The 25157-nt window shown below is 51.4% G+C and overlaps 1 protein-coding gene across 3 annotated transcripts in view; it reads left to right on the top strand.

Annotated features, from left to right (window-relative positions):
- Positions 1-25157, top strand: part of PRKG1 (protein kinase cGMP-dependent 1) — a 377420-nt gene that overhangs the window by 13489 nt on the left and 338774 nt on the right. Inside the window, exon 1 of one of the 3 annotated variants that reach the window (XM_051799628.1) lies at positions 16795-17168. The exons of 1 other annotated variant lie outside the window; for it this stretch is intronic. In XM_051799628.1, the coding sequence (XP_051655588.1) occupies positions 16858-17168 (311 nt within the window). In that variant the 5' untranslated portion in view covers positions 16795-16857. Of the gene's footprint in view, positions 1-16794; positions 17169-24483; positions 24500-25157 lie in introns of those variants that run through there. One more of the 3 variants, XM_051799630.1, reaches the window with a different exon arrangement.

The raw sequence follows: 25157 nt of genomic DNA, 5'->3' as shown, positions 1-25157 counted from the left end.
TATCTCAGAACTTGCTGAAAATCAAGGGCAGAGAAAACTTAGCGACCCTTTGGCCCACCTTTTGTTGAAAATTTAAAAAGCCAATGTATAAAGACCTGACCCGCTCTGGTGTCCGATATTTTGGCTGTCCATAACATGTGTTTTACCTGTTAAGATGCTGACCCATAAAATCGTTTTTTACCCATTCTTAAGGAAGGTATGACCATGAGTTTATCCCCCCAGCCATACAATTCTTCTGCCCTCTTCAATTACTGTGGATCAAGTGGAATTTGGGCAGTTCCAGTGACTGTGGCCGGGCTGTGCTGTTGATGGGCAGGAGGTTTTTCTTTGCTGCCTCAGCAAAGCTGTGCTAACACTTCCATTTCATAACACAAAAGCCCTCCTCTCCTTCTCCTTTCATTTTAACCCCTCTCCCCTTAGCCTGAGGTGCCTGGTCCCACGAGCACAGGTGGTCTTTCACCTGGAGAACATCAGGTTTGCCACGAGTCTCTCGCGGCGGGTGGGCTCGGGGTGGCTGAAGGTGTTTTCATTGCTCCAGGGACGGGGCTGCTGCTGGCACATCCTGTACAGCTCCCACACACACTCACCACGTGCTACAGAGGTGTTTGGGTGGGTTATTTGCAGCTGCCATGCTGAGAACATGAGGATGGTGTCGAGCTCGTGTGGTTTCTTCTGCCTTGCCTCTCCCCCCATCCCGTACCTTAAGGTGCAGCTTTAAGGAACAGGATAAAGGGAATAGCCAAGGTGGCGTTTCAGGCCTGTTGTCTGAGTGTCTGCTCACAGCAAAAGCTGCTTGAGCCTAACACTCCCCTAATGAAACTGCTGAGGGAATGATTTCCCAGCGTGGAGGGAGCATTTTCCACCGGCATTATCCTGGTGTAGCCTTCAGACCCGACACAACGATAATGGGATAATTACGACCCGACTTTATGAGCTCAGGCATTGCTGTCATTACAGACAAATGTTCCTGAAGAAGTGAAATGTCATCCTATTACTGGCTGATCTTTAAAACCTTTAGGTGGTCTCTCACTCTGTTACCTCTACAAACGCAGTTTCCACTCAAAGCCGTGTTTGGTGGAATGACTGTGTTTATCAGGGTGATGAAGCAGGCCTGGCACGCTGAAATAAATGAGAATTTACTGATCTTCAACCAGTGAAAGCAGCCAGGAGGTTAAGCACAGATGTTTCATTTTAAGTGGGCTTCTCATTCAGGAGCGCTGAGGGGAAAATCAGGCTTGAAATGAGGAATGGTGCAGGTTTGTGTGGGACTTGCAGCCTTGGCATCTCCCAAAATTGCTGTGTGGAACATTCTCACTCCTTACAACTCCCTGACAGGTGGGGGTCGGGCTCTGCTCCCAGGTAACAAGTGACAGGACAAGAGGAAACAGCCCCAGGTTGCATCAGGGGAGGTTTGGATTGGATATTAAGGAAAATATCTTTGCCAAAAGGGTGGTCAGGCACTGGAACAGGCTGCCCATGGAAGTGGTGGAGTCACCACCTCTGGAAGTGTTCAAAAGGCAGGTGGATGTGGGTTAGTGGTGGGTATGGCAGTGCTGGATTGGTGGCTGGACTGGATGATCTTGGGGGGCTTTCCTAACCTTTGTGATTCTCTGTGGAGGATGTTCCACCGAGCTCTGAAACCCCTGGCCAGAGTAAAAGAACTGTTAAAAATGGGCTATTTCTCCTGGGTTTTTTTTAGTGTTTTGTTTTGTTTTGGTTGGTTGGTTTGTTTGTTGTTGGTAGTGGGTTTTTTGTTTTTGTTTTTTGTTTGGGTTTTTTGTTGATTTTTGTTTGTTTGGTTGGTTTCTTTGCAAAGCCAGTCTCTCCCTAATACTCTATTGGCTTTTAGTTCAAAAGGGGTTGGCAAAGGAGTTGGTAGTGCAGGACAAAGAGGATTTGGTACCATGTAGGAGAACCAGGGCCAGAGGGGGTCTGGACAGGGCATCAGTGTAAATCCAGGGTAGGACAGACAGGTGCTATGCCACCCCCTTCCTGGCCATGATGTCTCCTGGGAGGGAAAGGAGACATGGCAGAAAGGTGCAGGTTTAAGCATGTGCCAGGCAGCAACTCTCATGAGCACCAGGAGTGGAGAAACCATAAGCTGTTACCTCCCTTTAGCCTCAAATCACATCCCAAGGTGGCTGAAGGTCCTCAAATGTCTGGTGTTCCAGCACATCCCCTGCTGCCCGTGGTTATTTAACCCAGTGGGGGTTTAATTCTGTGGAGGAGGAGAGGGGCTGGGTGATGTGGGTGCTGTGCCTGACCCCTCTCTCCGTGCCTGTGCAGGAGGGATGACCCACGGGGAGATGCTCACAAGGCTCTCCCACCACGCAGTGCTGGAGGACAGGAGAGTTTTGAAGCACCAGCTGGGGTTCCCAGGCAGTTCTCTATTGCTGGAGATTAAACACATGGATTATTTCAGTGTTATCTTCCATGTGACAAGAAATGTGTGATGATCAGGGCAACCACAGACCCACGTCTTGCAGCTTTGACTTCGGGTTACGCCTCACTGGAGACCCCGGCGAAGGAGGCGAAATGCAGAGGCCAACCCTTAACTTAAAGCTGGGAAGTGGTTAAAAATGACCCAAAAAACTGATGCTCCAGCTGCTGGGGAACGGAGGGAGGTCATTGCTGAGGGAAAAGCTGGAGGGCTGCACAGACCCCAAGCTTTCCCGGGAATGAAAAAACGCTTTCAGGTCTGCGTCCCCACCCTCCGCGCTCGTAAAAGGGCTCATAGACCAGAAGTCTTTAAACAGATGGTTTGAATAAGGTAAAGTACATACCCAGCGGTGCCTCTGGTGCTCTGGGTAACCACAGCACCCTCCCAGGAGCTCCACAGATGCAACCAGAGGTTGCCCTGGCCCAGCGGGACCAGGGGAGGTTGAAAGGCTGCACTGTTGAGTGCAGTTAAAATACTGCTGGTATTTTTATCCGTCAAACCCTGGGAAAGAATCGCTGGGTGAAAGCTGCCAAACCCCCAAACCCAGCTGTTAGGTGGGGAGAAGCATCTCCTGTGTGCTGGCAAACAGGGCTTGGCCCTGCAAAATATTTCCCCTCTGGCTCAGCTCTTTGTAAAGGGAGGGGACGTGGGGTGGCTGCGACGTCCTCGGCACCCAGAGACCCCGGGGTGGGGAGCCAGAGGCAAGATTTGGGAGTAAATGCATTTGGGCAGGGAAAAGCTGGGTGGTTTGGGGGTTCCAGAGCATAAATCTGCTCAGCTGGGGTAGTGAGGGGCACCTCGGGGCTCCCCGGTGGAGGAGGTGGCTGAGGGGGCCCTGCTGACCCCGAGCTGCAGGTGGAGATGTGTGTGACCCACCACCTCTGGGCAGTTGGTTCTCCTGGATTTCTGCCCCTCCAGTTCAAAATAGGTGCCTCACCTTTCAGCTGAATTCACCCATCTTACAGTTCTCAGAAGGCCTTTCCCTGCTGCTCCAAAAATGCCACTTAATACTGAACACTTCATCTGCATTATACTGTCAGTATAATGTAATATAGGAGGGGTTTGTCAATTTTTTTTTTCCATAAGCTAAACAATTCAAGCCCCTGATAAAGATTTTCTGTTGGCTCCCTGGTATTTGCTTGCCTTCTTCACCACCACCTCCAGCTGCTCAGCATCCTTTCCCACACAGTGGGGATTTTAGCACTCTGAAAAAGCAGTTCAGCCTCAGCCACCAGCAGCTCCAGGTCATTATTGGTCTCTAGTGTCGCTTAGTCTCTTAATTAATTACTTCCTACTCACACACTGGTCAGAACTTCCCCCTCTGGGTTTCTGTGGAGCCATTTCCTCCCTGAGCCCCCCCCTGAAGGGAGGGATGAGGGTGGGGAGGAGGAGATCACCAGCCTGGCTTTTTTGGCAGCTCGCAGGTGGGCTGGGCACAGGTAAAGCCGTGTGTGTGTGTGAGATATTCAACAACACCCACCCCCTTTTTGGGGGTTCTGATGACCATTTTGTGGCCGCAGGGTCTTTCCCTCGCTGCAACTTTGATTGCCAGAAGAGAAAATCCCCGCCAAGCTTCCGGGGGAGGGATGTTTGCTGACTTGCAGTCTCGTCCTTTACAACATCTTCTGCCGACTGAGGCAAAAGAAAGAGGCGCTTTAGCAGGGAGATGCTTTTATTTTCGCATTCCTTTGAACTCGCTGGCATCACCCATAAATCAAGCGCTGGATGCAGGGGGGGTTTAATGCACGATGCTTTCTGGTGGCTCAGTGCAACCCTTCCCCTTTCCCCCTGTAATCCCGGGATAAAGCAGGCACGGGGAGGGGAGGGGAGGGGCCGGCCCTCCCGGGGCACAGCTCGGCTCTGTCTGCCGAGTCCAATAACTGGCACTGACTCTGAACAGCTCCTCTGAAAGAGCCACGAGGCATAAATAATTAATACCTGTTAAATTATTCAAGCTGGAAATACGGCAGATGAATTCAGCGAGCTGACCAGGATAGGAATGAGTAATTACGTTAATTAACCCGAGCAGTTGGCAGGAGGTGCAATTAGCTCACGTTTTAGGCTGCTGTGCCTTTTAGGAGCAGAAAAGAGATAAAATGGAATAAGCTAAAGCTGCAGTTAAAAAGAGATGGGTTAAACCATGTGGTTTGGATGATCAACAGACCATCTATGTTCAAACTCAACTGGATTTATGTTCAAACAGCCCTTCCTTCCTTCAGGGCAGGAACAGGTACACTTGTTAAAAGCTTTAATCAGTGCTCTCTGCAAGAACTTGAAGATGGTTCTGAAAACTGTGAGATGCTCCAGTCTCTGTTTCCTCTGTGTTGCTGAAGAGGATAAATATCAACTAAATATCAACTAAGACATATATATTTGAAACCCATTGGAATAATGGAATGGGCCCTAACAATGCCATCCCAATGGAAAGCCTGGTTTTGCAAGCACAAAACTTGCCATTCAGTGGCCAGTAAAACCTGAATTCACTTTAAAAGGCTTTTCTGGTAAAAAACAGAAAGCATTTGGTAGTTACAAAGGAAAAAATATTGCATTAAATGGAAGTTTTGAGTTAACAGACTAGCATTAAATGAGATTTTAGGACTGGGAACAGTCGCTGGCCTAAAGCTCTGTCTGCGTTGCTCTTTTGGGTGGATGAATAACACCAAGCCTCAGGAAAACAGGCCTTTTCGCCCCAGAAGTTGGAAGTGGTTGCATTGTAGACAGATAACTGATTTGGGGATCAGTGACAGGTTGGACTCCATGGTCTAGGAGGTCTTTTCCAACCTAAGTGACTCTGGGATTCTGTACCTATCGATGCCTGTGGATATATTTGGATTTAGTTCTTTTTATTTGCCCTAAAGGCAACAAGCTGAAAACCTGGAGTGTACAACTCCTTATTTACATGAGGAGGCATCTGCCATCCTGATTCCTTTAGTAAGTCTTTTTTTTTTAACCCCTTCCTAAAGGAAAATCTCCTCCAGGAATCCCATTTTCCTCCTGCTCTTGTTTTGTGGAGGTGATTCCAAAGGGGTGCAGTTTGTTACAGAACTGGGAGAACCCTGTTGAAATGGGTTAGTGAGGGAGGAATTTGAGGAACACTTGTGATTTCCCAGGATGGAATGGAAAGGCTCTGCCCTGAGCCTTCCCCTCTCACCGAGGAATCACCCAGGAGAAGTGAATTTGCCACTGAAAACCTTCAAAGCTGATTCAGCTCTGCTGGTTTTGGTGAAACCTTTTAACAGGAGAAACCATGGTGGCACTGGGGTGGTTGTTTGTCCCTTTGGAAGAGCACAGATGGGAGAATTTGGCTTGTCCATAGGCTGGATATGAGACACAGGGTTCACATCTCCAGTTGCACCTCCTGGTAGGTGCTTTGTACCCCCAAAGAACTGGGCACTGCACAGTTTCAGCCTGAGGAGAGATTTATTCCCCTGAATCTCCTCATCTGCCTGGGTCTGATCTGCCTTCCAAAAACATTATTTACCCCCTGTCCTGAGCACCCCCTACAAAGCCTGAGGGGAAAAAACCCATCTATTTAAATCCTGTGTCCTAGTGGAGCTCCTGTATCGATTCTTCCCCCATAATTTAGACCTCCATGCTCAGCATTTGCTGTTCTGCTGCCCAATCAATACCACTTCTGCCTGAAAATTACATTATTTTTTTTTTCTCTTTTAAAACAAGAGTTTGCTTGTAAAGTTTAACTTTACCTGTAGATCTGAGGAGTTTGGGAAGTTGGGGCTGTTGGTTTTTTGGATGAATCGCAATTGCTGTGACATATTTGTGGTATTAGCAGGAGCTGCTTAAGTTTAATTGGCTTTTATGAGAGTTTACAAGGGAATATAAATGATAAGTAAAAAGAGCCAGACCCCTGAAAACAACTGAGAACCTAAAAAAAACGAGACTAAATACATAATTGTGGTATATAACAAAACCAAAATGCTTTCCTTTTTCACACTGGTCATTCAGTTGGTCACTGATGCTAAAAAGTAGAGATGTTTAGGTTTGCATGTCCTGATTTTCATGTGCATGCTCAGAGTTGTTGCATGTACTGGGTGCTGAGCCAGGAACTGCTGCAAATCGATGATTTTATGCCCATTATTGGATCAAATCATCGATTCCGACTCGCAGCAAATCAATCTCTTGCCTCTCTTTCTGGGGAGCACACAGAGGTGTGGCAGAGAAAACCCACCTAAAATGTGGTGTGGTGCAAAAACCCCACCTAAAATGTGCTGTCTGTTCTGCTGGGACATCAGGTAGAGTTGTTACAGCTCTGAAATAATTTGCTTATTAAGTAAACTGAACGTTAAGAAGAAGGCTGTGAGGTTGATTACTATAAGGGACATGTAGACAGCACTGTGGTTTTATAAATGCCCATTTTTGCATGAATAACCCCTTTAATATGCCACGTGTTCACTTCTTCATCATTGCAGTGTCTAACTTGAGAAAACTTTCTAATATTCATCCTGCCCTCTTGCTGAGAATATATATCGATATAGCAGAGGGAACTTAACGCTGGGGTTCATCGATACTATTTTAATTTTATTTTTTTTTTATGCACGAGCATTTTTGCTTTTATATTGCCTTTTTTCCGAGTGTTTTGGGTCGGGGGGTATGGGGTTTTTTTGTCGCGGTGGGGATTTGCTGCGAAGGCGCAGGGCAGCAGAGGGCGGCATTACTCCTCGTGTCGGCGTTTCCTCAAAGAGAACGAGAATTCAAAAGCAGGGGGAAAAAGGGAAAGAATGCGGAGAATGCGGCCAGAGCTGCAGGGCCATGTAAGGGAACAGAGCGGGGCCAGGGGAGGTGGCACCGGGGGCTGAAAAAACACTCGTTTTGCTGCCGGTCGTGGCTTCTGAGCAACGAGGAGAAAAAAAAAGAGCGCTTGTAAAGGCAAAAATAAATTGACTTCTGCGCGTCTGGAAAGGAGCAGGGCTGGGTTTTGAAGCGGGCTGTGAATTTGCGCTCCTGTTGCAGGGAGCACGGACACAAAGCGCGGTGCCACCGAGATCGATCCCCCCGATTCTGACACGGGGCCCTTTCACGGCGTGTCGGGCGCTTTGGAGAGGGGTTTGCACGCTGAGCTTTGTGTATTCGGATTGCAGGAACACGGGGAATTTAAAAAAAAAAAATCTCCTTGTTGTCTGGGCCAAGCTGCTCAAGCAAAGCAGAGACGGGAAAGCTTCCACAGGAATAGTTCCGGCAGAGAAGTCCCAGCGCAGGAAGGATGTGGAGATGTTTGAGCCAGTCCGGAGGAGGCCCCAAGAGGATCAGAGGGCTGGAGCAGCTCTGCTGGGAGGAAAGGCTGGGAGAGTTGGGATTGTTCAACCTGGAGAGGAGAAGCTTTGGGGTGACCTGATTGTGGCCTTCCAGGGCCTGAAGGGGCCAGCAGGAAAGATGGAGAGAGACTATCTCCAAGAGCCTGGAGTACCAGGAAGGAGGAATGGCTTCCCACTGCCAGAGAGCAGGGTTAGATGGGATATTGGGAAGGAATTGTTCCCTGTGAGGTGGGGAGGCCCTGGCACAGGTTGCCCAGAGAAGCTGTGGCTGCCCCTGGATCCCTGGAAGTGTCCAAGGCCAGGTTGGACAGGGCTTGGAGCAACCTGGGCTGGTGGGAGGTGTCCCTGCCCATGGCAGGGGGTGGAATGAGATGATCTTTAAACACCTTCCAAGCCATTCTGGGATTCTCTGAAAGGACATCACCAACCTAGAAATCTTTCAAGAGCCCAGCAAAGCAGACCCAAAGTGCATGTTGCCTTTGCAGCATCGTCACTTCCAAAGGCTTTTTCCCTCTAGGTTTGAGGAAGCTCCCACGAGTCGCTATCATACTTCCCCAGCAGTGAAAATTGTGCTGTTGTCCTCCCAAATCCAAGATCAGGAGGTGGTGGGGAGGATGTGCAGGAGCAAACCTTCCTGGCATGTTTTGTGGTGGGGAAGGGCTGCACAGGAGAACCTTCCCAGCACGATTCAATGCACGTTTTCATACTGTCAAGGAGTCAAGGTGAGAGCAAAACCAGCTGGAGATGGAGCTGGGGGGCAGGAAAGGCACCACAGCCCCAGGTTCCCAGGTGAGGAGATGGAGCGGTGGCGGTGCAGCAACAGCGAACCCCCCTCTCACCCGGGCGTTCAGCTGCTGATTTGAGGCAGAAATTGTGGCAAGGTGAGGATGAAAGAGCTTTCCGTGCCCTGACTCACCCGGCGCAGCAGGGCAGTCAGGGGGAAGATGTTGGCAGCGCCGAGGAAATCAGGCAAACAACGGCCCCTAATGCTCCGCTGAGTAGAGCAATCAGTGCCAGCGAACGCTGACAAAGAGAAAACGGGGAGCATAAACACTTCACGCACTCTGAGAGCCCGACTTGATGAAGTTTCCCCAGGCATAAATAAGAAATAGCTGTAGAAGCCAGTGGAGCGCTGTAAAACCTTTGTGCGAGCCGAGGTGAGCTCCTGTTTGCAGATTGTGCCTGGATGATTCACGGATGTTTCCCCGGTACCCCGACGAGCCGGGGCCGCTGTGGGGTGCAGCCATCGATTCTAAGCCTTTAAATGATCACCGGGCTCGACTGCGGAGCGCAAAGGCTTTTTTGGAAATGTTTCCTGCAAGGAAAGGTTTAGCGTCGCTGGAACTGTGGCCATAAACACTTCTAGAAACCTAAATGCAAGTCTGGTGCTTCGGTGAAATACGTGCAGGAGCTCGGGACGTCAAAGACCTCGGAGTAAATTCCAGCACAAAGCTGTTTTTCACAACGAAGGCGACTCTCAGTGCAACTTAAAGAAACACCAGCCCGTTGCCCAGGCGTGTAAACCACAGATTTAACATCTACGTTTATTATTACAAATACCTGAAACAGCCAAATAATAATTTTTAATCAGCAAGGGGAATTAATCTGATTACACAAAGAGACAGGGCACGTGCTCTCAATGCATCTGTCCTGAAATAATGGTAACACGCTGGTTATTTTCATATCAGGGCCAGCGGAATACGTGTTTATTTCTAATTCAATTTCAAATATAAATGAATTGTTTTGAAGGCCGGATAAATCAACCCAACAGACCAAGGCAATTACGGGAGGTGAGTGGTGCATTACTGGCAAGGAGAGATAAGAAACACTGCAGGGTCCGAAAGGGTGATGAGAGGGAGCACCCGGAATTGCAAATGCTCGGGGCTGGCAAGTGCTTTGTCACCATTAAACCCGGGAAGTTAAGGAATGGCACCGAGAAGCTTCAAAACAAGGCTGTAGGAATGAGCTGCTATCAATTAATGTAATTCTGGGGGAGGGCAAGTCTCTTGCTGTTCAAACCTTCCCACGGGTTTTGCTTTCCACCTCTTGCAGCCAGAGGACTGTGACCAAACCAAATCAGCAAGTGGCAGAGGGAGAGGAGAAGAGAGGAAAAAAAGGAGTTTAGCTGTGTTTGCGCCGTGTTTTAAAAGTAAACTGTGAAGAACTGCAGCTGTCTCCAGGGATAAATCCCACTTTTGGGCACTGCAAGTTTTTCCCAGTGCCCAGCAAGAACCAGTGCTCCACGAAGACTGGGAGAATTTGGGTTGCTCAGCCCAGAGAAGGGAAGGCTCTGGGGTGACCTAATTGTGGTGAGATAATTGTGCCCTTCCAGGACCTGAAGGGAGGTGACAGGAAAGATGGAGAGAGACTATTTCCAAGGGATGGAGTGACAGGACAAGGGAGAATGACTTCCCACTGCCAGAGGGCAGGGTTAGAGGGGATACTGGGAAGCAATTCTCCCCTGTGAGGGTGGGGAGGCCCTGGCACAGGTTGCCCAGAGAAGCTGTGGCTGCCCCTGGATCCCTGGAAGTGTCCAAGGCCAGGTTGGACAGGGCTTGGAGCAACCTGGGCTAGTGGGAGGTGTCCCTGCCCATGGCAGGGGGTGGCAATGGGTGAGCTTTCAGGTCCCTTCCAACTCAAACCGTTGTGAGATTCCACAGTTCCCAGGGAGCTGTTGTTGCTAGTTGGAGTCCCACATGAAGACAATCAAGGAGGTGGTTTGCCATGGTCTGTAGGTGCAGATGCAGTCAGAAACAAAGGCAGAAAGCTGGAATTTGACCCTGGGTATCCTGACACACTGTTGAGTTCCCTGTAACATGGGAAAGCCAGATCTATGTTCTGCCCAGGTGCCTCTCCCAGGCAGCCCAATCCCAAGGGGCCAGGCAGTGTGTTAAGGAGCTGGAGGTTTCTGGCTGTGCCCGTGGCTTTGTCAGGGTTTTGCCTCCGAAGAGTGAGGTTTGTGGATCTGTCTGGAGCCTGTGCACGCTGTGTTCAGTGACTGTGACACTGCAGAGCTCTGTTGGCACTGGGATGTTGTCCTGGTTTTAGTCCCTGGGCAGTAACCCCACGTCCTTTGGTGGGATGAGTCACTGAGCTCTCCCACCCCTTCCCCGTGACCCCAACACAGTGAAGCTGAAGGGTCACTGAGCTTGGGCTGTTCCCAGCAGTTCAGTGCTGGCTGATGGGAAGTGGAAGGAAGCTGGCCTGGCTATCCCAGCCACCTCTCTATGGAACTCAGATCCAGTGCTTGGCTCCCACCTTCCCCCAAATGTTTCAGCTGCCCCCAGTCTCACGGACGTGTGTGGGAGCCAGAATGGACCCGTTTTCCCAAAGAGATCAGCTGCTGAGTTTGTTTTCTACAAACTTCACCTTCCTTATATCCTGTATCTCATGGCTCCAAGACTAGATCTGCTTCCTTACATTTAGTTTAATTGGTCCCTGGGTTCATTTGTTGGTTTGCTTATGGCTGAAAGCAGAAGAAAAACTACATTTCCAGGGCCCTCCTTGTCTAAATGCTGCTTTTGCTCTACATACAGTCAGTGCCCTGGGACTGCTGAGAAAAGCAGGGGCATAGGCAGTGCCTAATTGTAGTAACTGCAAAGCAGCACTAAGTATTTATTTTGGCAGTTTGCAGAACAAGTTGCTGCTTTATATGAGCCTAAAGAGACTTCTAAGGCAGCTGAATCATTTTGAGGCTGTTTCTGGCTTAATCCAGTCCACAGGAAGACTTGTCTGAGCTCTGCTCATGTCTGATCTTGCTGGGCAGTCCAGCCTTTTCTGGCAGGTGGGAAAAAAACCCACCCAATCACTTGAGGTGTGTGTGGACAGGAGGGATCAGGATCGTGGATGGCAATTCCCACACCTGGAGTCCTGCTGCTGTTTGCAGCTCCTGTCTAGGAGCACACAGAAAATGTGTTTGCTCTTGCCTGGAGAAAGCCCAGCCCCAGAGATTTCATTTAGGCTTGGGGGTGTGAGAAATGCTGCCAGGAATCCCATGGGAACACATCCCCTTCGCTCCGCAGGGACTCGCGGGCAGCCGAGCCAGCACCAAAGAGAAGGGATGTGGAGACCCACCTGAGGGCTGAGCTGCTGAAAATCCAACTCTCCCCAGGAGAAAACACCTGGCTTAGGAAGGCATCTTCCAACTGGAGCGTGTCAGACGCTCGTGGGAGGGCAGAGGATCTGCGGTTTCTGCAGACACGTGGGAAGAGATGGTGGGAACAGGGTCTTGTTAGTGGGGGAAAGAAGTCAGAGGGGTAGTTTTGGGTGCTCTAATGGAAGGAGCAAACTTTGGAGGGCTTGTTGGACTGATTGAGGATGATTTTCTGTGCCATTTTGACGTGAAGCTCGTGTTCCTCCCGTGGGGATGGCTGATACCCCTCATGTTTCAGCTCTGCAGCCCACCCAGCAGGAACCAGGGATACAGGATTTCCTCCAGCCTGGAAAAGCAATGAGGGAAGGGTTACCCTTACCTTGCCAGTGCATGGGGTCCTTTGTGCCATCTATTCTTTCCAGGCAAAAGGCTCACTAAGGAGAACATGGAACTTGGATCTTCCATCTGATTCTGACTCCTGCATCTGCACACACGGGGGGAGGAGGGCTTGAAACCACGGTGTTCCATGGATAATTCCAAGCTGTTATACACTCAGCATGTCTCATCCTTCTGCCTTGCATGGCACAAACATTCATTCTTGTGTTCTGCATCTCCCTAATGTGATATAAAGAGCTAAATGCATTACCAACTGCAGTACAGCACATGATTATTTCTTCCCCCCTTGCTTATTCTGCAGCGAGCAATTTTTTGTGCCATTAATAAGTCTTGCTCTGCTCCAAATGATCCTTCTTGCTCTGCTCTGCTCCAAATGATCTTCATCCTGGGAGGATTTCCTGGGGAGGCTGGAGCCAGTTGCATGCTCTTCACAAGAGCTACTTGTCAGTGCTTCTCACTGAGAATGTACTAAAGGAAAAGCTTCAAGTTAATCCAGTTTAGACGTGGATTTGACTTCCAGCACTCGGGAATCAATGGGGTTTAAAGGACAGCACTCAGTGCAATAGAGCTCAGCCCTGGATATCTCCATCCCTTCAGTGGGGAGGAACAGATGGGTTTCAGCTCCCGGTTTTAGAGGCTCCGAAAAGGACCAAAATAAGGAGGAACATCCAGTGTCACAAGAAAATAGGGCTTATTTTCAGAGAGAAATCAGGCTGAGGCACTCCCCAGATATTGCCCCTTCCTGCTCCTTGGTCTTGGTGAGGCTGCTTTGACACAGCAGTTTCATCCCCACCCTTGGAGGCTGAATTACTTTCCAGCTGCCCCATATAAAGCTGAAGGGCACCATGGCCCCAGAAGGAGTTACCAGAGGCACCGTGGGGCAAAACCCCAAGTGGGCCCTCCATGATCCTCGTGGGTCCTTTCCAACTCAGTGTTCTGTGATTCTGAAAAGGCAAAAAGAACGGCCAAATGTGCCCTAGGGAGGAGTCAGGGGTGTTCATGTTTCAGTAGGTGGCACTCCTTCCTCTGCCATTTTGGGGACAGGGAATAGCAGGTGGCATCCCACGGATGAGACACTCGGGGATGGATACAACTGGAGTTGTTTACAGCGTGCTTTCTGCAAGAGTTCAGCTCCTGTACGTGCTGCTTTCCTCTACATCTTCCTGTGTTTTAGTCTTTCTCACTGCAAAGGTGTTGCTGGGAATGTGTATGCAGGGAAGGCACTGGGTACTGAGCAAAATCCGGGTGGTTCAACTCCCTGCCACAGGCTGAGCTGCTCCTGCGGATATTTTGGGAAAAGAATAGAGTGGATTAGGCAGGGGAGAGAAAAAAAAAATGCTTCCAGGAGGAGGAGAGTGTTTATGTATGTGGTCAGTGATGCATCTCCAGCCTCTCCATCCACGCTGTCCTGGCTGGCCGTAGCAAGGTGACATTTGCTTGTCAGCGATCCCACTGCCTACCTGAGCTTGGCCTTGGGAATCCAGGGAGGTGTCTGTGGAATGGAGGGTGTTCAAATGTGGTTTTAGCTCGGAAGACAGCAGCTGAGTGGGTGAGTTTGGTGACAGATGATCCCCTGGAAGGTTTAGAAGCAAAAGCTATTAAAGCCTCGGAGCTGTGCAGAGAGGAAATGTTGTGAGTTCATCAGAACCCCCTTGGAGAGGAGGAACATCCCTGTTCCATGTGATTCCCACCATCCAGCCCTGGAGTGCTGTGTTTTGGGGCAGAGAGGATGCTGTCTGCAGATGCTCTTTTTTTTTTCTGTGCTTCCTGCTTACTTGACATCCAGGCACAGAGCAGGGATCACAAAAAGCCTTTGGGATGTCCGTGGCCAAAGGCTTCCTTAACAAACAGAGCAGCTTCACCCCATCCTCCCAAATCCAAGCCAGTTGGTGCATTCCTGCCATTCTTCTCCCTAAAGCTGTTTCTTTCCATTCCCTGGCTCCAGAAGACAAAGCAGTTGCTCTGAGAGTCTGAGATTTTTATTTATTTATTTTTTTTTTTATTAGGAGCTTTAAGTTGAAAGGAATGGGATCATGGGATTTATTTTTTATTGGAGTGGGGCGGCACCCTGGGATCCCTGAGATTACACACCAGGCGGTGCCAGGATCTGCACTCAGCCCATGGTTTCTTTGGGAGAGCAGGGAATAGCCAAAAATAGGCAACTGCCAGCTGCCTTCCCGTGGCAGAACTCGGCTGTCGGGTTACGAAGCCCTTTGGGCTGCTCTGGCCTCGTCCTTAAATCAGGAAAGACCGGCCTTAGACTTGATAGCTGCTGGTTACGGTCCCAAACCTAAAACTGAGCCATAAAAATCTCTCTTCAGGCCTCAAGGATCTTAGGAAAATCTGCTTCCCACCTGTAAATAAATGTATTCTTTATATACACTCGGCTAAATTCCTTGACAGCTTTACTGCCCATAATTTCTCATGGTTTTCTCCGGATCCTCTCTGATCGTGGTGCTGTTGTCTCAGTCCCAGGCTGGGCACCTCTAATAGAAACCAAGTAGTGTGACTTTACTGCCTGTCACCGAGAAATTATGCACCAGTTTCCTCCCCAGGGCTGAGATTCCTTTGAAGCCTGGTGGGCTTCAGTTGACTGTATCTCTGTCTCCCTCATCCAGACATCGGTATCACTTCTGCAGGGAGGAAAACAATAAAACTTAAAGCATGTTGGCTGAATGCTATTAAAATATTTTATTTATCACTGATTCCTAGTTTGCAGGCAGCAGGAATGCATCTGTTTAATGCTGGTTTTCTTTAAAATGGAAATGTTCAGAGGATATTTGGTACTTTTGCTCCTGGCGAGTTGTGTGAGGCCGGAACGGAGGGAACAGGCAGTAAAAAGTGCTGTCTGAACTTAAATCTGTGAAAACAACTGGGGGACTTTGCTTTGTGCCTGGCACACGTGTATTGAGGGGACTGAAAACTGAGGCTTTTTGCATAACTCATTTCCCACCCCCCCCTTTTCACATGCATCTGGAAAAATGCAGGAGGGGTCAAGTACATGAAGATCCTACAAAGCCTCATGTCTGTGAACAGAGGCCAGGCCCTTTCCAAGATCAGCGTGGAGCAGGAAGCAGTTGTAACTCCTATTTTTTTTTTTTTAATTTATTTTATAAAGACCATCTACAGGTTGAAAGCTGGAGCTTTGGACTCAGGCAAGCGCCAGTACGTAACAGTAAAAAAAATAAAAATAAACGGGAAACCCCAAAAGAGCTCAATCCCATAAACAGGGTCTGGATGTCTGGCATTCCCAGCTAGTGCCCGCAGGGGAGGTCTAGGTACAAACATGTAGCTACCACCCACCCCCCCAAAAAAACGTATCCCTGGCTGCATCCTCCTTCTCCCCAAATCCAGCTCCCCAAGAGGGAATAGAAGCAGCTGTTTGTGCTGCCCTGAAAACATCCGAGCACGAAGCTGTGCGGATGCTCTTGCGGGGTGTCAGTGCCCAGCTGGGCTGTGGGAGCTTTTATCGCCGAGTCCTCCAGACTGGACGATCTTATCGGGAAGCCCCAAGCCAGCCCGCACACCCCTCTTCTTTTCCCTGGGGGGCCAGTCCTGGGAGTCGCGCTGTCACGACGCGCATCGCTTGGCAAAGGCGGGCACGAGGGAAGGAACCAGAACCATTTGGCACCGAGGGCTCAGCCGATGCGGCTCGTCTAAATCTGTTATTTTTGTGCTGCAGCCCCGCGGACTGTATCGCATAGGTAGAGCCGGCGGGTAGCGGCACACAGGGAATCCGAGGGCACGAGGGAAAATCCCGCACTCCGGGAAAATCCGATGGCGTTCGGTACGGCAGAAACCGGCGTGTGCTTTCACGTGGGTATTTGGGCTACACGGAAAATTCCCAGATTTTAAGTTACGGGGTTTTTTTTTCTTAGTGCTCAGAAACCCATCTGCCCTGCCTCCAGGTTTTTCCAGTGCAGACATACTTGACCGATATTCACATGGAAATCTGGGTTTTTGGAGCCCGAAGCTTGCTGAGACTGAGGAGGAGCCATGCCAGCCGCCGGCTTGTGCTTCCACTCCGAGCAGGCGACAAAAACGGGCTATTTAAAAACAAAGTAAAGGGGAGATAAGCCGGGCGAGTTCCTCAGGGAAAAGCGGCACCTTGAGCGGAGCAGAGGATGGAGGGAGGGCACCGGGGACACGCCGGCAGCGGGACGGGGGGGCAGGACCGCGCAGCTCGGACCTGACGGCCTCCTCCCGCGGGAGGACGGGCGGGGAGGCGCGGGGAGCCGCTCCCCTCCCTCCATCCCTCCTCCCCTCCTCCCCGCCCGCAGCCCCCGCCGGGCCACCCCGCGGGGCGTGGGCGGCGCGGGGAGCGGCGGGGCCGGGCGGGAGCGAGCGGGGAGAGCATGTGCATCCTCCCCGCCGCCCCTGCCTCCCTCCCGCCGCCCTCCCTCCCTCCCTCCTTCCCGCCGCGGGTGTGTGTGTGTGTGTCTCGGCTCCCTCGCCAGCCCAGCCTGACGCAGGCGGATCGCGATCGCCCCTGACAACAGCCCGGCTCGCAGCGCCGTGCCGGGGGTCCGGCTGCGGCGGGGCCCCGCCGGGCCGGGCCGAGGGGGCGGCGGGGGCCGAGTTGGCCCGAGCGCGGCAGGGCGGCCCGGGGAGGGGGAAAGTTGCCGGGAGCGGCGAGGGGCGAGCGCGGCGGCAGGACCATGGGCACTTTGCGGGATTTACAGTACGCGCTGCAGGAGAAGATCGAGGAGCTGCGGCAGCGGGATGCGCTCATCGACGAGCTGGAGCTGGAGTTGGACCAGAAGGACGAACTGATCCAGAAGCTGCAGAACGAGCTGGACAAGTACCGCTCGGTGATCCGGCCCGCCACGCAGCAGGCGCAGCAGCAGAGCGCCGGCACCTTGCAGGGCGAGCAGCGGACCAAGCGCCAGGCGATCTCGGCCGAGCCCACCGCCTTCGACATCCAGGATCTGAGCCACGTCACCCTCCCCTTCTACCCCAAGAGCCCGCAGTAAGCAGGGGGTCACCCCGCGGTCACCCTCAGCCCCCCGCCACCCCTCTCCCCTGTCTGCCGCCTCTCTTCCTCCGTTCCCCTCCATCCCCTGCCATCCCCCGGCCGCGCCGCCGCTCTCCGGGCAGGGACCGGGGCGGAGGGGGGTGCGGAGCGGCCCCGCATCCCGCATCCTCCCCGGGTGGTCCCGCGGGGTGGGAAAGTTGCGAGCGCCGGGTTTGCGGGGAGATGTGCGGCAGGAGCGAGCGCCGAGGTGCGAGGGGAGGGGGACCCTCGTCCCCCGTCTCGGCTCCGGGGGACCCGGGCCGCCCCCATCCCGCCGGCGAAGCGGGACACGGCGGCTGGCGCTGGGAGTTGCTGCTGCCGGCGGGTTGGATCGGAGCGGATCGCGGGCTCGGGGGGCTTTACCGATACGAGAGGGGACGGGACAAACCCGGGGGGTCGCTCCGGGGTCCCGCAGGGGCACAGTCCCAGCAGGGAAACTGAGAGCCCGTCGGGATGCGGTGCCGGCTCTCCGGTAGCCTCTCCTGCCCAGGGGGTGCTGGTGTTTTGGGGAGGGGGGTTTAGCAGTGGCAGTGGCTCGCTGAGGTGTCCTGCTCCGGTGGAGGGTGTGCGGAGGGGGGGGCAGGGCAGGGAAAGTTGCAGGGATCCTCCGCTCCCGGCGCGCCGGGGGATGCGCTGCCCCGGTTTCACACCTGCCCCGGTTTCACACCTGCCGCAGATTAGGCAAATTAGAGCGATTTAATAGAGAAACGGAGCCCTCGCGGGAGCGGCATCACTCCCTGCGCGTAGTGCCTTTTGCTGGCCAATAAATCGCTCCTCAAGGGATGAGAAAAGAGGACAGAGGTGACGAGCGGGTGCTCGCAGCGCCGGGCTCCATGTGCGGGCACGGCACGACTTCCCCGTCGGTGGGCAAACCCCCCTCCCCTCTGCGGCCGGCGTCTTCCTCGTGGAATTGTTAACCGGGAGCGCTGGAGGATCCCTGGAGCCATCCCGGCAGTCGGGTGCGTGTGTGCTGGGTGTGCTCGGGGACGGGGTGCGGGCACATGGCAGCGCTCGGGGCACGGCTCGGCCGCACCCTCCGGACCCCGCGCGGGGACGGGACCGTGTCCGATGCTCCCGCTGCCCTGGCTGGGGATGGCGGGGCAGGGACGGTGTCCCGGGCAGAGATGGCGGGGCAGGGACGGTGTCCCGGTGTTGCCCCGGTGGGGGATGGCGGGGCAGGGACGGTGTCCCGGTGTTGCCTCGGTTGGGATGGCGGGGCAGGGACGGTGTCCCGGTGGTGTCCCGGTGTTGCCCCGGTTGGGATGGCGGGGCAGGGACGGTGTCCCGGTGTTGCCCCGGTTGGGATGGCGGGGCAGGGACGGTGTCCCGGTGTTGCCCCGGTTGGGATGGCGGGGCAGGGACGGTGTCCCGGTGGTGTCCCGGTGTTGCCCCGGTTGGGATGGCGGGGCAGGGACGGTGTCCCGGGCGGGTGCCCGCTCGCCCCTGTGCCCGGCCCTGCCCGCCGCCATGGCGGGGCCCCGCCGTCTCCTGGCAACTGCCCGCCCTCAGGGCGGCCGCCATGGCCGGACCGGGGCCGGGCCGTGTGTGCCGGGCTGTGTGTGCCGGGGCTGTGCCGCTCTGTCCCATTCCCCCTTGTCGTTCTCGCTTACCCCCACTCCCGCTCTCCCCCCAGCTCCTATTCCCACCCTCCCCGTTCCCATCCCCGCTGCCGTTTCTCCACAGATATTTTGCCCTTTTAAGGCGACTCGCCGCGGATTCAAAAGGATGTCGGGGGGGAAGCGGCAGTGGGCTGAACAACAGCCCCTCCACCAGACCCCAAAACCCAAATAAACCGCCCCAAAAGCGGACGCCGGGTTCTGACGGGCGAGGGGGGCACAGGGGTGTCCGAGGCCAGGCGGGCGGGAGGTCTTTGCGATCCGTGGTGTGCCTGGAAAAACATCCAAGGCATCCCACCGGCGTTACCTTCCTCTGGGACAGTGCATCGCATCCAAAAACATTTATTTCTCTGTCAGCGTTTGCCCCTTGGTGCCCTCGGAGTGGGAATGCAGCTCCCCAGAGCTCCGGAAGGAGCCACAGGTTTCAGGAGAACGATCTCGGAGCCTCTGCTTGTGTACAGTGAAACATGTAGGGATCCCGACAAAGGCTCGGATTAACGTTTTCCAACTTGAAATTGTAATTGCTCCTTGTGTAAAGGCCGTACTGCAGTCTGGTGTGTAGTGTAACAGCCCTCACTTGAGGGAGTGCTTCATATTGACCTTCCCTGGTCAATGCTCTTAATGCTATTTACAGTATTTAAGTCAACTCGCAGCTGCAGATCGTTATCACTCAGGTGTGGGCATTTAAGGCTGGATTTGGACATCGTTATCACTCAGGTGTGGGCATTTAAGGCTGGATTTGGACATCGTTATCACTCAGGTGTGGGCATTTAAGGCTGGATTTGGACATCGTTATCACTCAGGTGTGGGCATTTAAGGCTGGATTGGACATCGTTATCACTCAGGTGTGGGCATTTAAGGCTGGATTGGACATCGTTATCACTCAGGTGTGGGTATTTAAGGCTGGATTGGAAGGGGCTGGGAGCATCCTGGTTTAGAGGAAGGTGTCCCTGCACACGGCAGGGGAGTGGAACAAGATAGTCTTTAAGGTCCCTTCCAACCCAAACCATCCTGTGATTCCACAAAAAGGTATTTGTTAATGGCTTTGGGAGCGTGTGTGGCTCTGGGAAGGGTTCACTGTGTATGGTGACACCTCAAAGTCTGGCGTTCAACACAACTCTTTGTGGTGGTACCGGGGTTAAGGTGGAGAGGAGCTGGAAGCAGAACTATCAAAACATGCAAAGAAGGCTTTCCCCCTCTGTTCATTCTGAACCTCGGTGATTCTTGAGGTGATGGCACCCAACCTTTGGTTTTATCAAGCTATCAGAAAGTGTTCAAAAGGAAGGTGGATGTGGCACTTGGGGAGGTGATTTAGTGGTGGGCTTGGCAGTGCTGAGTTAATGGCTGGACTTGATGATCTTAAAGGGCTTTTCCAACCAAAGTGATTCTATAGTAGCCTGTGGGGGTTTTTTGCAGTTAGGTGGTGACCAACTCCAGTACCTGAAGGGAGCCTGCAAGAAAGATGGAGAGAGACTGTTTACAATGGCCTGGAGTGCCAGGACAAGGGGAATGGTTTCCCACTGCCAGAGGGCAGGGTTAGATGGGATAGTGGGAAGAAATTCCTGTGAGAGTGGGGAGGCCCTGGCCCAGTTTGCCCAGAGAAGCTGTGGCTGCCCCTGGATCCCTGGAAGTGTCCAAAACCTGGTTGGATGGGGCTTGGAGCAAGCTGGGCTAGTGGAAGGTGTCCCTGCCCATGGCAGGGGGTGGAACAAGATGAGCTTTACATCCCTTCCAACCCAAACCATTCTATGATTCAATGAGTGGCATTCAAGGTGTGAAAGTAAATTTAATTGCTTTGTGTGGAAAAATACCATTAAATGTCCTGCATGATCTCACCTTGCACATAAACCCCTCCATTTAAGACACATATAGTCTTTAAAAAGTGACTGTTTCAGACCTATGAGAGCTTTAGTTGCTGTTGCAGGATTGGGCTTGTGTTGCCTCTAAAACTTACTTAAAAGTGAAATGGGACTTTGTGGGTTCACAAAAGGAGTTTATAGCTAAAATCCATGGAGGGACATATCCTGCCATTATCTTCCAAGTTACAAGGCTGGTGAGAGAAGTCAGGTATTGGCATCTGGATCAGCCTTCCTGTTCAAGTAACTAGAATTTTTTTAAAATAAGTGGCTTTTTCTCTTCCCCCCCACCCCCACCCCCCCCCAAAAAAAAAAAGGAAATAACTTGCAAGAAGTGACTGAGTAAGTGGGCACAGACTGCGTGTGGTTTCCTGTGGTAGAAAAATGCCCTGACAAACCCTTATCTCCTCTTCATCTTCTAAAATTGCTGCTCTTGTTTGTTTTTCCACACCTTTGACCTCTCACAGGGTATATCCTGGCTGCTAACAGCCTGTCAGCACGGGAAGAATCCTGTGAGTTTGTACCAACTGCTATTCCAATTAAAATTTTACAGAGCAGCCAACCAAAGTAAAGCCCTTTTAACTACCAAGCTGCAGCTCATCCCTTTGGTTACGTGGCCCTTGCCATGGGAAAATACCCAGGACGTTGATTTTAACAGAGTGTTTTGTTCAGAGATTGGTGACAGCTGTTGGCTTTTTTGGAAGGCTGTGTAATCAGTGCATTTGCTTCTCCAGAAAGAAAAAAAAAGAATTTAGAAGCAGAACATAGAGCAAAGTGGAGTAATGGAGGGCCTGATCTCTTGGCCCAGGCGGTGGGGCAGAGAAAATGCAAAATGCTGTGTCATTTGTAGGAAATGGTGAATAAGATGGAAACTCACTTGTTTTGGGGAGTTAAAATGTGAAGCTGGGGAATCTGCCAAAGTCCTAGGGATTGGTTTGTGAGGGGAGGAGCAGCCCGGGAGTTGTATTTAAGAGGTCTGGTTTGAGCAGTGTGAAATACTTGGTTGCATAGCCTTAGGGAAAGTACAACAGACATACAAGGGATTTAACAAAATCCCTGTAATGGCCAAATTGGTTCTTTGAAGGCAAATGTGCACATCTTCTGTGGGCCAGAGGCGTATTTTTAAGTGATCATAATAGTCATAAACCCTCCAGAAATGCTTGAAAACCACTTTATATTTAGAGTAATTGCATAAAATGATCTGCTGGTATTTATTAATGGTATGTATTAGCTAAGGTAATAATTAAGACTCTCAAACTATAGTTCTGAAGAAACCCCCCAAAACAACCAAACCCCTCTTTTCTTAAACCCCACGCCCTCTTCTTCCTGAAATAATTTGGAGGATGGTTGGTACATAATGTAACCACTGGAAACTGATGGTTGAGATGATTTGAGGGATTTGTGGTGAGGGACTGGCAGTGGTGGCTTCCTGGAGTGTGGGGCAGGAGGTGGGATGGTGGTGGCCTCTTTAGTCCTATTACTTTCTGGTTTGGGGGCAGAAAACATCTCAGCAAAAGCAGCAGCAGCAGCAATGGATGTAGTGGTGCAGCCTTTGTATTTTTTTTTTTTGTGATATCAAGATGTAATTCCCTGTGACGTGTCCAGCGAGCAATTAATTGAAACGCATTTATGATTTATCGGAGAGTTATTAAATGCCCTGGCTGCTTTTATGTGCTGTGTGACCTAATGTTGAATCCATCTGAATGCAGGTTAAGCTAATCCTGGAAGGAAACACTGACATCCAGTGATGTCAGCGTGGTGTTTTGGGGGGCAGGGCTGTGGGGTCAGGGCTTCCCTGCTGTGTGTCCAGAGGTGCTGGGGCAGCGTCTCCCCACTGCTGGGGGGTCTGCTGAGGGATGAGGCTTTGCTGGGGAGGATGATCTGCTCCCTGGCCAAGTGTGACCACACAGTGAGGACAGAGCTGGAGCAAGGCAGCCAAGAGTGATCCTCCTCTGTTTTGACAGGTCTGGCCTGGCAGGGGTGGTGGTGGACAGGGTTTCCCTCTGCACACTGACTCAGGCTCGGAGCTGCTTGTGAAGTGCCAAGAGGGACATTGCTGAGAGTTTGGCTCCTTGTGTAATATATAATAACCTTCTGAGGTTTGGGTCACTGGTGGCAGTGATAACTGTGTGGTATTCAGTTGGTGTGCAGAGAGAGGACTAAGATTTCTCTCTGTTGGAAGCAGTGCCATCTCTCAACACGTCTTTTTAGGCAGGTTGTGTTTATCCTGAGTGTAAACTCCTAAGGACCGGAGGGGTTTTATCCAAAGGAAGGTAAAGAACCATTCACTGGACAAAGCCATTAAAACCACACGTTTGTTTTGTCATTTTCTGTCTCAGTCTTGCATCGGTGAGTTTAATTGCAAGATTAGTCCCTGCAGTCTCAGTTATCCTTAGTTCTGCTCAGCAGCCACAAGCAACACGGACTTCCCAGGATTTCTGCTGCTTTGGGATACTAATTTTAGTGGTGTACTGTCAAAAAACTGTGTTTTAAAGCAAAGGAGTTCTGCTCAGAACCTGCACTGACATTTTCACGGTGGTTATATGCAAAACCAAACCGTTCAGCGAGTGCAGTAGTTTTGAGCACACTAATAGCACTTTAATGAAGGCGGTAATTAACATAGAAACTGTTTTTTAAATTGTAATGCAGCTCCGTAAATTAACTTTCTACGGAATTAACTTTTTTTTTTCCCCTCTTGTTTATATTTCTGGAATAATTATCCGTATTGCTCTTCCCTGTATTACATTCGTAGTCATCTGTGTGAAAACTGTGGGTGGGTAGCTTGAAAATGCAACAACAGAAAACGAGGTCCCAGGCCACAGACTCAGATTCCTCGTCTCCAGACCCTCTGTGAAAGCATTCCTGAGCTTTAGCATCCTGTTCCTAAACACAGGATGTGCTTTGCTTGTTTGGAATTAGCAATAAACCCCCAGCTCAGAGTGCTGATACTGAGCAGCAATGTGTGTAGCAGCACAGGATGAGCCCAGCCACTGCCCCTGGAAGGCGAGGGGGCTCTGTGCCTTTACTGAACCACTCGCCGAGCACCAGGTGCAAAACAGGAGTCAAAGGGAAAATAATCGCAGCTTTAGAGTTAAAAAGACTTGCTATGTATCCCTTTCTTTGGTTATCCTGCTTGGGAGAGATACTAAGAGTTCAGGAGTCATTGAGTCCTGGAAAGCTGAGCTGGCGGTGGTGGTGGTTTAAATGCCACTTACTGACATAACCCACAGTCTGTGCTCCTGATGTTTCTTTGCTTGTGGCTTTTCACGGCGCCAAAATATTTACATTCGAATCGGGATAAAGTACAACTACTTCTGTAAATGTTTTTCCTCGTGCTGCTTCGCCGTTTCTAAGGGGTGGGCGCAGGCAGAGAAGTCCCTGACATTCGTGTTCTGTGTGTCCAGCCTTGTTTTGAAGGGCTGACAGAACAGGGGAAAAAAAAACAAAAGTATTTGTTGCTACACTGGAACCTAGAACGGGAAAATAATTCCTTTCTCCTTCTCTCAACGTGTACAGAAGGTGGATTGGCAGTAAGTGTGCAAGTCAGTTGGGAATGTGCTGTGTATCCTCACATCCTGAACGTCTGAAATTCTATCCAGGTGTTTCAGAAACGGTGGGAAAGCACCTGCCTGGAAGGGTTTGTGTCACGGAGAAGGCTCCAGTGTACTTGGGAAACAGAGAGCACAGGACTCCTGTTTTGCAATGCTCCTGCAGTCACTGGTTTCCTTGGAAACTGGTGCCTGAGCAGGGAGAGCCAAACTTGAACGCTGGTGCCTGGTTTCAAAGTAGAAAATGGGCTGTCAGACTTCAGAAAGTAGGATTGGGATGTTTGGACTGTATTTGGGGCTTGTTTGTTAGGAGCAAACTCGGAGTGGGATATCACTGGAAAAAAGCCCCTGTTGGGCTGCAACGTTTTTCCTGCCTGGAGTGGTGTTTCTTTCCCCAAAATGCCCTTTTTTGATTCGGTTTGTGAGCATATTTGGTGGAGGTGTTTCCTGTTGAACACACAAACTGTGTCAGGAAAGCTGTGCACCGGCCCTGTGCCGTGGGCTTGACGTGGATTTGGAAACTCCCCAGCCCAGGGCACCTGGTTTTGTTCACTCATTTAGTGTTCTGTGAGGTGGTGATGTGAACAAATGGGACAAATCATAATAGAGCTGTTTGGGTTGACCCAAAATTAAACTGGAGTCTTGTAAACATACACGTACTTTGTGTTGACTGTGATATCCTACATGCAAGAGAAATATATATAATGACATGTATACACTTAACTCGTGGAGGGGAGTATTGCATTCAGGTAAATATACTTTTCTTGGGACAGAAAACAACCAGGCTTTAGCATCAGTAGGATATATGGAATTTTTTTCCAGCAGCAGCAGGACTCTGGGAATGCATGCTGGTGTAGTGCAAGGTGTCCCTGCCCGCGGCAGGAGGGTTTGAAGGAGATGATTTTTAAGGTCCCTTTCAAATCC

This window comes from Manacus candei, unplaced genomic scaffold (assembly GCF_025592945.1).
Source record: "Manacus candei isolate 608988 ecotype Guabito, Panama unplaced genomic scaffold, ASM2559294v1 h1tg000050l, whole genome shotgun sequence".
Lineage (NCBI taxonomy): Eukaryota > Metazoa > Chordata > Aves > Passeriformes > Pipridae > Manacus > Manacus candei.
The sequence above is the reverse complement of the archived record's forward strand: the minus strand, read 5'-3'. Positions and strand labels throughout refer to the sequence as shown.